The 14,299-nt window shown below is 42.0% G+C and overlaps 1 protein-coding gene across 4 annotated transcripts in view; it reads right to left on the bottom strand.

The window, feature by feature from the left end:
- The window catches only part of C4H6orf89 (chromosome 4 C6orf89 homolog), a 34,890-nt gene that overhangs the window by 15,233 nt on the left and 5,358 nt on the right, over window positions 1-14,299 (bottom strand). For 2 of the 4 annotated variants that reach the window (XM_025382500.1, XM_025382499.1), the window contains exons 2-3: window positions 5,580-5,787; window positions 3,246-3,459 (exon numbers count right to left, since the gene is read on the bottom strand). In XM_025382500.1, coding sequence (XP_025238285.1) covers window positions 3,246-3,459; window positions 5,580-5,787 — 422 coding nt within the window. Of the gene's footprint in view, window positions 1-3,245; window positions 3,460-5,579; window positions 5,788-10,724; window positions 10,824-14,299 lie in introns of all 4 variants that reach the window. The other 2 variants (XM_025382501.1, XM_025382502.1) reach the window with 2 other exon arrangements.

The raw sequence follows: 14,299 nt of genomic DNA, 5'->3' as shown, positions 1-14,299 counted from the left end.
CTCTGGGTAAGAGGAAGGATTAAGTTAGTCAAATATTATCCATAAGGGTGCAGACTAGGAGGATGAGCTGGACTGAATGTCTAAGACAAGACCAGGTCAGGAAAATTCTAAAGGGTCCATAGCTTGAAAGACCACTTATCTTTGGAACAGCCAGAAAGAATACTGTCTCTTCAGGGACTAGGGAGTTAAGAGAAAGTAACTGATGATCTGCGAGAGAGAGTGTAGAACTCCAACATCAGACTTAAAGCTAGACTCTTCAGGTCTACCGCATGGCTACAGACTACTCACATCAGAGGTGAACGGCTCAGACTCTGAAGACTGGCTGCCTGGGTTCAAATCATGGCTCCATGACTAGACTTGGGACCTTGAGCAAGTGACCTAACCATACTGTGCCCCAGTGTCCTCATCTGTAAAATGGGCATAAAACCTGAAGCTACCCTATAGGGATGTTGTCAAGATTAAATAAGCTGATATATGGAAAGTCCCCTGAACAGGGTCTGGCATCTGGTAAGTAATAAACAAGTATCAGTTTATTCACTTATTTTTTGCTGCAGAGTGGGATGTTTCCATGACTCGCTACGAAGTCACTTCATTCTTCTTATTGAGAGCATTTAGGGGCAGGATTTCCTAAGACTGAAATCTAGAAAAAGAACCCCACTTCTGTCACCTTTTTGTTCCCTGGGTGGGGTCGGGGGAAACTTTTAGTCACTGGTGGTGGTGCCTCTTATATATCACCAAGGCTGCAGCTGCCCTCCATCATTCCTGAGGTGCCACTGCAAGGAGCACCAGATGACCCTGGGAGGGTGAGACAGGCCAGCACTTCAGGAAACCATATGGGGTTTCCTTTGGGGAATCTGCCACACCATTCTCCCCTTGCATTTACTTTAAAAGTACAGCTAAGTAATCCTAACTTGAAGGTAGTTGTTTTCTGACACCAGGACATTAAAAATGATCTATTTTTACTTTTCCTGCCCTCTTACAGGCCCAGATTAAGTTGCACTTAATTCTCCCTCATGTGTTTCTGTTGACCCTTCATATAATTATGCATTTTTAACTTTTCTTCCAAATGCTATGCAAAATGCTGTTAGTTTCACATGTCTACAACTTCCCAGAATTATCATACATAGGAAAATATGGTGCTTCCACGTCCACATTTACAAGTAAAAACAGCACTTTAATAGAATCAACAACATTAAAGAGCTAAAGCCACACCCTTCCAATGCTCACTCGCTCTCTCTGCAACTGAGCTCCAAGGACTTGTTTTATTTCCATCTGCAAGGCAAAATATTGATTTGAAGTGGTCCAAATCATCCAGCTTGTTGACAAGACACTAATGTTTCTGGAATGTTTAAACTATGATTTAGAGAAGGAGCAAGCAGTGTTCATTGACGATGCCCCATTTCTCAATTCAACCGTGTATGCAGATGTACTTCATAGGACCAGGGAAGAAGATAATGCCATCAACCAGATCGGGAAAACTCATCAGGAGTTGCCATTAGGAAGGTTGTCGGGGGAAGACAGTCAGGAAAGGAGACTGGTATGTCTGAGGAAGAGGCACAGACTGGCCCAACTGACAAGTTTCTCTCGCTGTTTCCTCCAAATGCTCTGAATCGTTCTGATAGGAGTTTGAGACTGCATTTTTTTTTTTTCAGCTCTGTTGATGACATTTCAAAAACAACCTTCCCAATAAATTCAAGGAAGTTATATCTGGAATTTTCAAATGAAATATCTGAGCTGTTGATTTTTAAAAAAACAAAAACTCATGAGGTGGAGTTCTTGTCTTACAATGTTCCCTTCCTCTGAGTTTGATACAATTTTGGAAACCTTTCCATGACTTCCTCAAGTGTACAAAAATAGCTTTCAATGGAGACCCAATCCAAGGGATGATTTTTATGACTGATTAGGTCTTAAAGAATGACATTATGATTATAAAGCTTAAATACATTTTTTCTGAAAGCATTTTTCCTAAAAGTTATGACACATTCTAAAAGTTTCAGAACATGGTTACACAATAAATTCTATAATCCATTTGTGATATTAATATACATATTATTCTACATCGCCAAATAAGATAAACATCACCAAAAAAATCCCAAAATAGGCCGGGCGCGGTGGCTCATGCCTATAATCCCAGCACTTTGGTAGGCCAAGACAGGCAGATCACGAGGTCAGGAGATCAAGACCATCCTGGCTAACACGGTGAAACACTGTCTCTATTAAAAATACAAAAAAATTAGCCGGGCGTGGTGGTGGGCGCCTGTAGTGCCAGCTATTTGGGAGGCTGAGGCAGAAGAATGGCGTGAATCCGGGAGGCGGAGCTTGCAGTGAGCTGAGAGCACACCACTACACTCTAGCTTGGGTGACAGAGCGAGACTCGGTCAAAAAAAAAAAAAAAAAAAACCCAAAATAATATCCCCCTTTCTCAAAAAGTAAATTTCTTTTCACACACACACACACAATTGGAGGCAGGGTCTCGCTATGTTGCCCAGGTTGGTCTTAAACTCCTGGACTCACTCAATCCTTTTGCCTTAGCTTCCCAAATTGCTAGGATCATAGTTGTAAACCACCGCATCCAGCCCGAAAAAGTAAATTTCGACTCGTATTACATGTTACACTATTCTCAAAAGGAAACCCCTCAAATAGTCTGTCAAACTATGAATTCTTACGCCACTGATGCACTGTTACTAAATTTATGTGTTTTTAAAATTCGATTTACTGGCAAAATTGATACACTTTTGAGCACTAAATTAAATGAGCTGTGACAGACAGAAGGACTAAACTGAAAGAGTGGGATATACTTAGGCAAAAACCTAGCCCAATAGGCCAAGGACTGTTAGAGGACCTTTAGAAGCAAGCTGAACTCAGTTGCTTTCAATAAACCAATACCTATGTACTAAATATGCATTATGGACAGGAATCACAGGAGAGAAAAGGATGAGATACAATCAAATCCTTTTTATGGGCAACACATTCATCCCCATCATGTGTGTTCTGGAATTTGGGGGTGTGAATTTGGCTCTACCAGATGTTCCTCTAGCAAGTTTCTTAATCTCTCTGAGTCTTGGTTTCTTAATCTGTAAAATGGGGATAATAAACCCCATCTCACAGAGTTTTAGTGGGGACTGAATTAAAGGAGACAATATAGGAAGGGTGCCTCTCATTAGGTATCAATAAATGTTACTTCCTTTCCTATCATATACTGTCAAGAAAACTGTATCTAATAAGTAGTAAATGTTGCATTTTACCTGGAAAGGGTCTGTCTTCATCACCCCCATGCAGAGGAACTCCCTTGTTTTCTGACATGTACTTCTTCGTAATGGGCAAGGACATCAGTCTAATGTGATGGATGAGTGAGCGCCAGGTGTGAGCTCCAGAAAGCACTGGCTCAGGTGCTAATGGGCTGAAAGGTTGAATCACAAAGTAGGCAGTGAGCAAGATTAATCCCAAGGTTGCGAGAACCTACAAGGAAAGGTAGAAAAGGCATTAATAATCATCCCAGCAAACAAATACCTTAATACCAAGAAAAACAAAACAAAACAAAATAGGCCTCTTCTGCTATTTCCAGTGTGCCTTAAGAACCAACCCATTTTCATAAACAAATCACTTATGTTTACTTCTGGAAGAATTTAGAATTTGAGAACTATGGGGACTGCAAGGCTCACCAAGCTGCTACCATATAATCAGTGTATTTTTAAATCCACCATTTAAAAATACACAAAGGGGGCTGGGCGCAGTGGCTCACACCAGTAATCCCAGCACTTTGGGAGGCTGAGGCAGGTGGATCACGAGGTCAGGAGATCAAGACCATCCTGGCTAACACAGTGAAACCCCGTCTCTACTAAAAATACAAAAAATTAGCCAGGTGTGGTGGTGGGCGTAGTCCCACCTACTTGGGAGGCTGAGGCAGGAGAATCACTTGAACCTGGGAGGCGAAGCTTGCAGTGAGCCAAGATCGCACCACTGCACTCCAGCCGGGGTGACAGAGCAAGACTCCATCTCAACAACAACAACAACAACAACAACAACAAAAGTACAAAGGGGCTGGGCACAGTGGCTCACACCTGTAATCCCAGTACTTTGGGAGGCCAAGGCGGGTGGACCACCTGAGGTCAGGAGTTTGAGACCAGCTTGGCCAACATGGTGAAACCCCACCTCTACTAAAAATACAAATACTAGGCCGGGCACAGTGGCTCATGCCTGTAATCCTAGCACTTCGGGAGGCTGAGGTGGGTGGATCACCTGAGGTCAGGAGTTCGAGACCAGCCTGACCAACATAGTGAAACTCCCATCTCTACTAAAAATACAAAATCAGCCAGGCATGGTTGCGCATGCCTGTAATCCCCGCTACTCGGGAGGCTGAGGCAGGGCAATTGCTTGAACCTGGGTGGCAGAGGTTGCAGTGGGCCAAGATCATGCCATTGCACTCTAGCCTGGGCAACAAGGGTGAAACTCTATCTCAAAAAACTAATAAATACATACATAAAGGCTGGGTGCAGTGGCTCACGCCTGTTACCCTAGCACTTTGGGAGACTGAGGTGGGCAGATCACTTGAGTCCAGGAGTTTGAGACCAGTCTGGGAAACATGGAAAAACCCCATCTCTACAAAAAATAGAAAAATTAGCCAGGTGTGGTGGCGCATGCCTGTGATCCCAGGTACTTGGGAGGCTGAGATGGGAGGATCACCTGAGTCTGGGAGTTTGAGGCTGCAGTGAGCCATGATGGCACCATGGCACTCCAGCCTGGGCAACAGAGTGTGACCTTGACTAGAAAAATAAAAATTTGGCCAGGCGCAATGGCTCAGGCCTATAATCCTAGCACCTTGGGAAGCTGAAGCAGGCAGATCACTTGAGATCGGGAGTTCAGGACCAGCCTGACCAACATGGAGAAACCCTGTCTCTACTAAATTTTGAACCTGGGAGGCGGAGGTTGCAGTGAGCTGAGATCATGCCACTGCACTTCAGCCTGGGCAACAGAGCGAGATTCGGTCTTAAAAAAGAAAAAAAAAAAAACACAACGAGGATAGGTGTGGTGGTTCATGCCTGTAATCCAAGCACTTTGGGAGGCTGAGGCAGGTGGATCACCTGAGGTCGGGAGTTCAAGACCAGACTGACCACCATGGAGAAACTCTGTCTCTACTAAAAATACAAAATTAGCCCAGTGTGGTGGTGCATGCCTGTAATCCCAGCTACTGGGGAGGCTGAGGCAGGAGAATCACTTGAACCCAGGAGGTAGAGGTTGCGACGAGCCGAGATCGCGCCATTGCACTCCAGCCTAGGCATCAAGAGTGAGACTCCGTCTCAAAAAAAACCACACGTACACACAACAAACAAATAATAATAATAATAAAATAAATAATAATAATATGCAAATATAATTTAACTATAAATATGCAGCTTTCATCTAGGACCTTTAACAACACAGTCAAATTTCCTAGTAACACACAGTAACAAGAGCAAAGGCCAATTCATTCACAGAAAAACCAAGGCTCAGTGGTGGGATCAGTCAACAATAGCATTTGTGAAGAATGCTGAAGAGTTTGTGCTCTGTTGAAGCAATTACCAACTCAGGAAACATTTTACCTTATACACAACTATAAGGAGAGGATATTGTGGGGGGGGCCTCTGAGGTTCATTCTTTTCCAGCAGTTGTCTGATAAATTTTTCAATTGCCTTCTCTGACATGCCACACTGATGGCCTGTCTGTCTCACCAAATCAACAGTCTCTGAAAGTTTGTCATAAATGCTGACCTCGTTGGCAGCAAGATCCATGTCTTCCAATATAAAATCCCTGAGAGAGACGGAGAGAAAATAAATGTAAAAAGAAAGGTGGTTTATTTAGGTACTTCCTCTTCAAAGCTACTTGACCATCTGTAGAGAAGGACCTGTTCTGTGTTTTCTGCAATCCTCTACAGACCAATACTTTTATAAAACACAATGAATACATAGAGACAATGTCAAATTGCCAAACAAGTTTTAAAATACTAGTTAACTGTGGGCCAGGAACAGTTTACAGACCTGCACTAGTTCCCAAACACTGAGGAGCACTGGTCTAGAGCACAATATATCCTAATGGGACTCTGAAGCACTAACGACATCCAAAAAAGATTTCTGACACCAATGATGGGAGATCTGCTACTGGTGATTTCCTAAAATAAAAAAAATGGATTATGCATAGTGTTGTTGATCAATTATTTCTTTCCAATTATACCAGATAGACTTTTAGCAACACAAGAGGAAGAACTGATCACTGAAGATTACTGAAGGTGACTGCAGAGCAAAGATTTCAGACAACACAAAAACCATGGCATGCGGCTTGCAGTCCTCACACTTTTCTTTCTACTTTTTTTTTAAATTTCTTCTAGAGCAAACAGAGTCCTCATGCTTTTCTACAAATACAATTTTAGAAAATAAAGGGCATATTTTATTTGTATTTTATATACTTAAAAGACTTAAGATTTTTAACTAATTTAAAAATTCAATTTGTGTTCTTATAGTTATTTTAAAGCCAGATTGTGTCATCATGTCCAGAGAACAAAAGGTAAAAACTAATGGGGCAAAGTAGAGTTCTCTCTGTATCATTTGTAAAATGAAATTAAATAGTTCCAAGGCTGGGCGCAATAGCTCATGTCTGTAATCCCAGCACTTTGGGAGGCCAGGGCAGGAGGATCGTTTGAGACCTGAAGTTTAAGACCAGCCTGGGCAATATAATGAGACTTCGCCTCTACAAAAAAAGAAAAGAGCCCAGGCACGGGGGCTCATGCCTATAATCCCAGCACTTTGGGAGGCCGAGGCAGGCGGATCACCTGAGGTCAGGAGTTTAAGACCAGCCTGACCAACATGGAGAAACCCTGTCTCTACTAAAAATACTAAATTAGCTGGGTGTGTTAGCGGGTGCCTGTAATCCCAGCTACTCGGGAGGCTGAGGCAGGAGAATCTCTTGAACTCGGGAGGTGGAGGTTGCAGTGAGCCAAAATCACGCCATTGCACTCCAGTGTGGGCAACAAGAGCGAAACTCCATCTCAAAAAAAAAAAAAAAAGAAAGAAGAAAAGAAAAACAAATTTTAAAAATCAGCTTTGCCTGGTGGCACACACCTGTAGTCCCAGCCACTTGGGAGGCTGGGGTGGGAGGATTGCTTGAGCCTAGGAGTTCGAGGCTGCAGTGAGCTATGATCATACTACTATACTCCAGCCTGGGAGACAGAATGAGATCCCATCTCTGGAGAAATAAAATAAGATAAAATAATTAAACAGCTATTTTAAAAAGTGTTTATGTTACAGAACAATATTTTTCTTCATTTACAGGAGGAAGAAGAGTGCTTCTTTGGGTTTGTGCTCTCTTCTACTGGGCTTTATGTATTTATTTATTTTTAATACAGAGGGTCCTTTTATATCACATACTTCATTCCTACAGTGCTTCTAGCCTCAAAAAGTACTGGCATAGTACATGTGTATTCTCTCAGTAAGGAGATGCTGCCACCTGTAGGGTGGAGGACATAGTCACGTTGTTACAACACAACCCAGCACACACCAGCACATCTCCTCTTCCAGCAGTGTGCCTCCCAATCACTCCTGTCTGGTCCTCTTTATGACTATTAAGTGTTTAGTTCATTAGGTCTTAACCTGGCTTGCACATGAGAATCATCTAGAAAGCATTTCATAAATGCTCATACCTGGGCATCAACTCAGACCAATTAAATCAGAATCAGAAGACTTCTAATGGTGGATTAAAAGGCATGCAATCTAGACTTTGAGGAACTGGGGGAATGAGAGAAGAGCCCACCACACTATACCCCCCACATTCAGATAAAAAGCCAGTACAAACTACAGTTGAGACTTCAACAACATGGGTTTGAACTATGTGGGTACACTTAAAAGCTGTTTTTTTCCTACCAACCCAGGATTGAAAATACACCATTTTCAGGATGCAAAAACTGCGTATACATATACAGAGGGATGACTTTTTGTATAAACAGGTTCTGCAGAATTGATTGTGAAACTTGAATATGCAAGGATTTGGTGTATGTGGAGATCCTGGAACAAATACCCCACATATACCAAGGGACAGTTATATATTTTTTAATGTATTATTTTCAATACATGATGCTAGGCCCACTGGATATCCACACATGAAAAAATGAAGTTGGACCTTTCTTTTCTTTTCTTTTCTTTTTTTTTTTTTTGAGACAGAGTCTTGCTCTGGTCACCCAGGCTGGAGTGCAGTGACGCGATCTTTGCTCACTGCCACTTCTGCCTCCCGGGTTCAAGTGATTCTCCTGCCTCAGCCTCCCAAGTAGCTGGGATTACAGGTACCCGCCACCAGGCCTGGCAAATTTTTTTGTATTTTTAGTAGAGAAGGGGTTTCACCATGTTGGCCAGGCTGGTCTCGAACTCCTGACCTCAGGCAATCCACCCACCTCAGCCTCCCAAAGTCCCGGGATTACAGGTGTGAGCCACCATGCCCAGCCCTTTCTTTATACTATACATAAAAATTAACTCAAAATGGATCAACTACCTAAATTTATAAGCTAAAACGATAAAACTTCAAAGAAAACACAGGGAGGGAGGCGTCATGATTCTGGGATTCAGCAATGGTTTCTTAGATATGACACCAAAAGAACAAGCAACAAAAGAAAAAATAAATTGGACTTCATCAAAATTAAAAACTTTTTGTAGAAGACAAGGGAAGGGGAAAAACTTTAAAAATTCTGTGTCTCAATACCATCAAGAAAGTAAAATGACAACCCACAGAATGGGAGAAAAATTTTGCAAATTATGTATCTGATAAGGGGGTGGTCTATATAGAATACATCAAGAATTATTACAAATCAGTAATAAAAAGACAACCAAATAAAAAAATAGACAAAGGATTTGAATAGCCATTTCTCCAGAAAAGATATAGAAATGGGCTGGGTGCAGTGGCTCACATGTGTAATCCCGGCGCTTTGGGAGGCCAAAGTGGCAGGCTCACTTGAGGTCAGGAGTTCGAGACCAGCCTGGTCAACATGGTGAAACCCTGTCTCTACTAAAAACACAAAAATTAGCTGGGTGTGGTGGCGGGCACCTGTAATCCCAGCTACTTTGGAGGCTAAGGCAGAAGAATCACTTGAATCTGTGAGGCAGAGGTTGCAATAAGCCGAGATTATACCACTGCACTCCAGCCTGGGTGACAGAGTGAGACTCCATCTCAAAAAAAGATATACAAATGACCAATAAACACACAAAAAGATACTCAACATTATTAACCATCAGAGAAATGCAGATCAAAATCACAATGAGATACCATTTCACATCCACTGGGATAGCTACAATCAAGAAGTCAGACAAAAAGTGTTGGTAAGGACATGGAGGAATTGAAACTCTTGTAGACTGCCAGTAGGAACATAAAATGGTACAGCCACTATGGAAAACAGTCTGGCAGTTCCACAAAAAGTTAGGCACAGTTACCATATGACCCAGCAGTTCCACCCCTAGGTATGTACCTAAGAGAACTGAAAACATATGTCCACACAAAAACTTGTGCACAAACGTGAATAACACTATTCATAACAGCCCCCAAATGGAAGCAATCCAAACGTCCATGAACTGATGAAAGGATAATCACAATGTGGTAGATCCATATAATGCAAAATCACTGGACGATAAAAATGAATGCAGGACTGATATATGATACAATATGGATGAACCTTGAAAACACTGTGCTAGGTGAAAGAAGACAGTCACAAAAAACTACAGATTATATAGTTGCATTTAGATGAGAAGTCAGGAATAGACACGTCTTTTTTTTCTTAATACCTTTTTAACAAACCTGCAAGGAACAAGCAAATCTATAGAGATATAAAGTAGATTTCCAGATGGGAAGTGACTTATCTGAGACCACCCAGTCAGTTGTCACCTGAGCCTCATCTGGACCTCACATTCTTTTCACTAAGCCATTTTTGATTAGCAGCCAGGAGGATGGATTAGAAAGCATTAAGAGCCATACTAACAATAACACCAAAAAACCCCCAGAAATTAAGATGCAGCATTTCCAATTAAAAATAAGTCAGGAGTAGACCATCTCTGGAAAATGAGATCACCGCTGATTTTTACTTTCTTTGTGATTTTCACATTTCTCAAACTTTTCCTGCATCAATTTTGTAATCACAAAATTCTCATAGTCACTTCTAAGGAACATCATTGGGCACAAAATGAGTCAGAGATGTACAGCAATGCATGACCGTGGCACCACAGGGAAGAAGCAAGGCATGATTTGCTATGCCAATGACTTTTTGGTTCTCCATAGAGTTGTATTCAAATATTACAGCTGGAAAAATGAAACAGCACTGAACTTGGAGACAAGCTTTGCCAATTGCTAGTGAGATGATTTCAGTTAAATTACTTGGTCTATTTCTGCATCCAAAAAATAAGAGGATTGGATCACAAATTTTAGAGTCTCACTCTAAAATTCTAAGAATCTATGAACACTTCAGGAAGGAGAAAAATTCAATTCATTAGAAACTAAAGACTCATGTTCAATAGCATTCCTATTCCTATTCCCACCCTATATGCCAGGTGCTTTGCTAAACACTCTAGAAACATTATCTCAGTGAAACCACTGTGATCCCATAAGGTAGCTGTGATCGATTCCATTTCATACATGTTCAAGGCTCAGAAAGGTTTCATAACTTGCCAGGATATGAACCCAAGTGTCCTGAATTCAGGGTTGGTGCATGCTGCCTCCCTTACCAAGTATTTTCCTATTCTGAGCTGGCAGTTCGGAAACCATGTGTCTCTTGATCACAACCGAGCGGCTGAGAACTGGAAAATGATTGACTACAATGATTCCTGCAAATAAAGCAAAGTGATAACTTATCATTATAATATTTTTCACATCTTGGTTTTGTGATTAGTGATTCTGAGATGCCATTTTCCTGTTTAAATTAACAAAGACATTCTATGAAAGCAAGCAGGAATAATATTCATTTAAATACATTACAATTCATTATCTAACAATACCCAGTCAAAACCCATTAAAACTCAGTAGAGGACCAGAATGGAAAGGATCTAGAAAGGACTTCTAGAAAAAAAATTCCAGTGAAAAACTAATGTGCATGTTGGGAGGTGGGGTCACATGCAGGTATCCCTGAGGCAAAAGAGAACATCACATTGGTGTGCCGGTAGGAGAATCCTGAAGCGGACTGAAGTACAGGTGAGGAAAACAGGGTTAATCATCATCATTTTTGATGGCTGTTTTGCAACCTTTGTAAGCCTCCTCATGTCTCTTTCTTTTTTTTTTTTTTTTTTTTGAGACAGAGTCTCACTGTGTTGCCCAGGTTGGAGTGCAGTGGTGCAATCTCGGCTCACTGCAAGCTCCGCCTCCTGGGTTCAAGTGATTCTCATGCCCCAACCTCCTAAGCAGCTGGAATTACAGGCTGGGATTAAAGGGATGATATTTTTTGTTGCTTAATTACTATCATATCCAACCAAATGCCAACAGTATCCCTCTAGCAAGACAATACAAAATGGCACATGCCACCATACCTAGCTAATTTTTGTCTTTTTTGGAGAGACAGGGTTTCACCATATTGGCTAGGCTGCTCTCAAACTCCTGGCCTAAAGTGATCCACTCACCTTGGCCTCCCAAAGTGCTGGGATTACAGGCATGAGCTACTGCACCTGGCCTGTAAGCCCTTTCCATATACATAAAAATCTTTTTTTTTTTTTTTTTTTTTGAGATGGAGTCTCGCTCTGTTGCCCAGGCTGGAGTGCAGTAGCCGGACCTCAGCTCACTGCAAGCTCTGCCTCCTGGGTTCACGCCATTCTCCTGCCTCAGCCTCCCCAGTAGCTGGGACTACAGGCACCCGCCACCACGCCCGGCTAGTTTTTTGTATTTTTAGTACAGACGGGATTTCACTGTGTTAGCCAGGATGGTCTCGATCTCCTGACCTCGTGATCCGCCCGCCTCGGCCTCCCAAAGTGCTGAGATTACAGGCTTGAGCCACCGCACCCGGCCTAAAAATCTTATTAAACTCCCAGTTTGTATCACAAGAAAAAAAAAAATAGATTTCTTTTCTTGTTGGGTAATTCAAGTTAGAATGATATTACAACACTGAGTATATTTTTGCAAGCCGTGCATCCTTCTTTCCAGAGATTGTGACACATTTCTCAAATTATCAGAAAGGTAGTTAATGGCAACTTGACAACGTTTCTAAGAACAACTGTGGATTTTGATGATAAGCCCTCTTTCTGGCTTTGGTTATATCAGTAGTCCTAAACTGGAAAAGATTCTGTCCCCAGGGATGCCCGGAGACATTTTTTACTGTCTTGCTAGAGGGACACTATTGGGATTTGGTTGGATACGATGGTAATTAAACAACAACAAAAAATCTCATCCCTTAAAAAAAAAAAAAAAAATCAAGGCCAGGCGTGGTGGCTCACACCTGTAATCCCAGCACTTTGGGAGGCTGAGGCGGGCAGATCATGAGGTCAGGAGATCAAGACCATCCTGGCTAACACACTGAAACCCCGTCTTTACTAAAAATACAAAAAATTAGCCGGGCATGGTGGCGGGCGCCTGTAATCCCAGCTACTCAGGAGGCTGAGGCAGGAGAATGCAGTGAACCCGGGAGATAGAACTTGCAGTGAGCTGAGATCGCACCACTGCACTCCAGCCTGGGTGACACAGTGAGACTCCACCCCCCCCCCCAAAAAAAAAAAAAATCAAACACAAGGTCATTGCTATGCGTCAAGCATGAGAGGATTGAGTGAAATCAGCTGAGGCTTGATGGCAATCCATTTACCTGCAGAAAGTAATTCCAATTCTGGTTGAAGTGAGCTTTGCCACGGGGGAAATTCTGAAGAGTTAGCCTGATTCTAACACTGGCATAGACCTGCAAGGGCACAGGCAGGATCACTAGAGGACATTACTTTAGAATAATAGTTCTCAGGGTAATTCTGCTCCAAAGGGGACATTTGGCAATGTCTGAAGACATTTTTGATTATCAAAACTGGACAGGAGTTGGGCACAGCAGCACATATCTATAGTCCCAGCTACTCGGGGGGCTGAGGCAGGAGGATCACCTGAGGCCAGCAGTTAGAGGCTGCAGTGAGTTATGATCACGCCTGTGAACAGCAACTGCACTCCAGCCTGGGCAACATAGGAAGGCTCCAGGTTTTAAAAAAAAATTCATAAAAAAAATAAAAATCAACAAACTGGAGGAGTACTATTAGCATCTGGTGGACAAAGACTAAACATCCTGCAATGCACAGGACAGCCTCCTCCCACCCTCCTCAAAACGAGGTTGAGAAACCTTGCTTTCAAGAGAGGCCTGTGGGAGGTAAGCCCGAGAGTTGTTTCACTTCTGGAGTACTTCAGAAATAGGAGAAGACGAGTGAGAGCTCTGATGAGATGTTCTCCACAATTCCTTCTGGGTCTCTGTCTATGAAGAAACAGGGTAGAGGCATATATGACAGAAAAACTCAGATAGAACTTACCAATACAAATGTTTGTTTAAAGCAGAAAGCAAGTTAAGAGAAATGTAAACTTCTCTTTTGCCCTGTGTAACAGACAACTAATTCCTCTATAGAGATAAGTTCTGAACACTCATATGTCATTACCCTGGAGTCTCTGTTTTCTGAAGAGCTATGCCAGCGAGGCAACTCTAAGATAGAAAACTGATTCATCTAGTTAAAGCACAAAAGGGGAAACAGTACAGTTCAAAAGAAAGTTTCAAAAGTCCATCAAGATATGTCCAATCTTCAACACTAGGAGCTATATTCAGAGTAAATTAAATTTTCTTTTTTCCCTACTTGGCTCTTTAATATTACACTACCCATGTAGTATGGTATCCATTCTTTAGTGTTATGAATATATTCCATTCTATTTTATCCAGTGATTCCCATTAATTTAAGATATGTTCTAGTAAAGAAAAAGTGCTCCTTCAACCATTGTGGAAGACAGTGTGGCGATTCCTCAAGGATCTAGAACTAGAAATACCATTTGACCCAGCCATCCCATTACTGGGTATATACCCAAAGGATTATAAATCATGCTGCTATAAAGACACATGCACATGTATGTTTATTGCAGCACTATTCACAATAGCAAAGACTTGGAACCAACCCAAATGTCCATTGATGGTAGACTGGATTAAGAAAATGTGGCACATACACACCATGGAATACTATGCAGCCATAAAAAAGGATGAGCTCATGTCCTTTGTAGGGACATGGATGAAGCTGGAAACCATCATTCTGAGCCAATTATCACAAGGACAGAAAACCAAACACCGCGTGTTCTCACTCATAGGTGGGAATTGAAC

The sequence above is a fragment of the Theropithecus gelada genome, chromosome 4 (assembly GCF_003255815.1).
Source record: "Theropithecus gelada isolate Dixy chromosome 4, Tgel_1.0, whole genome shotgun sequence".
In the NCBI taxonomy this organism is placed as follows: Eukaryota; Metazoa; Chordata; class Mammalia; order Primates; family Cercopithecidae; genus Theropithecus; species Theropithecus gelada.
This window is presented reverse-complemented; position numbering and strand designations above follow the sequence as displayed.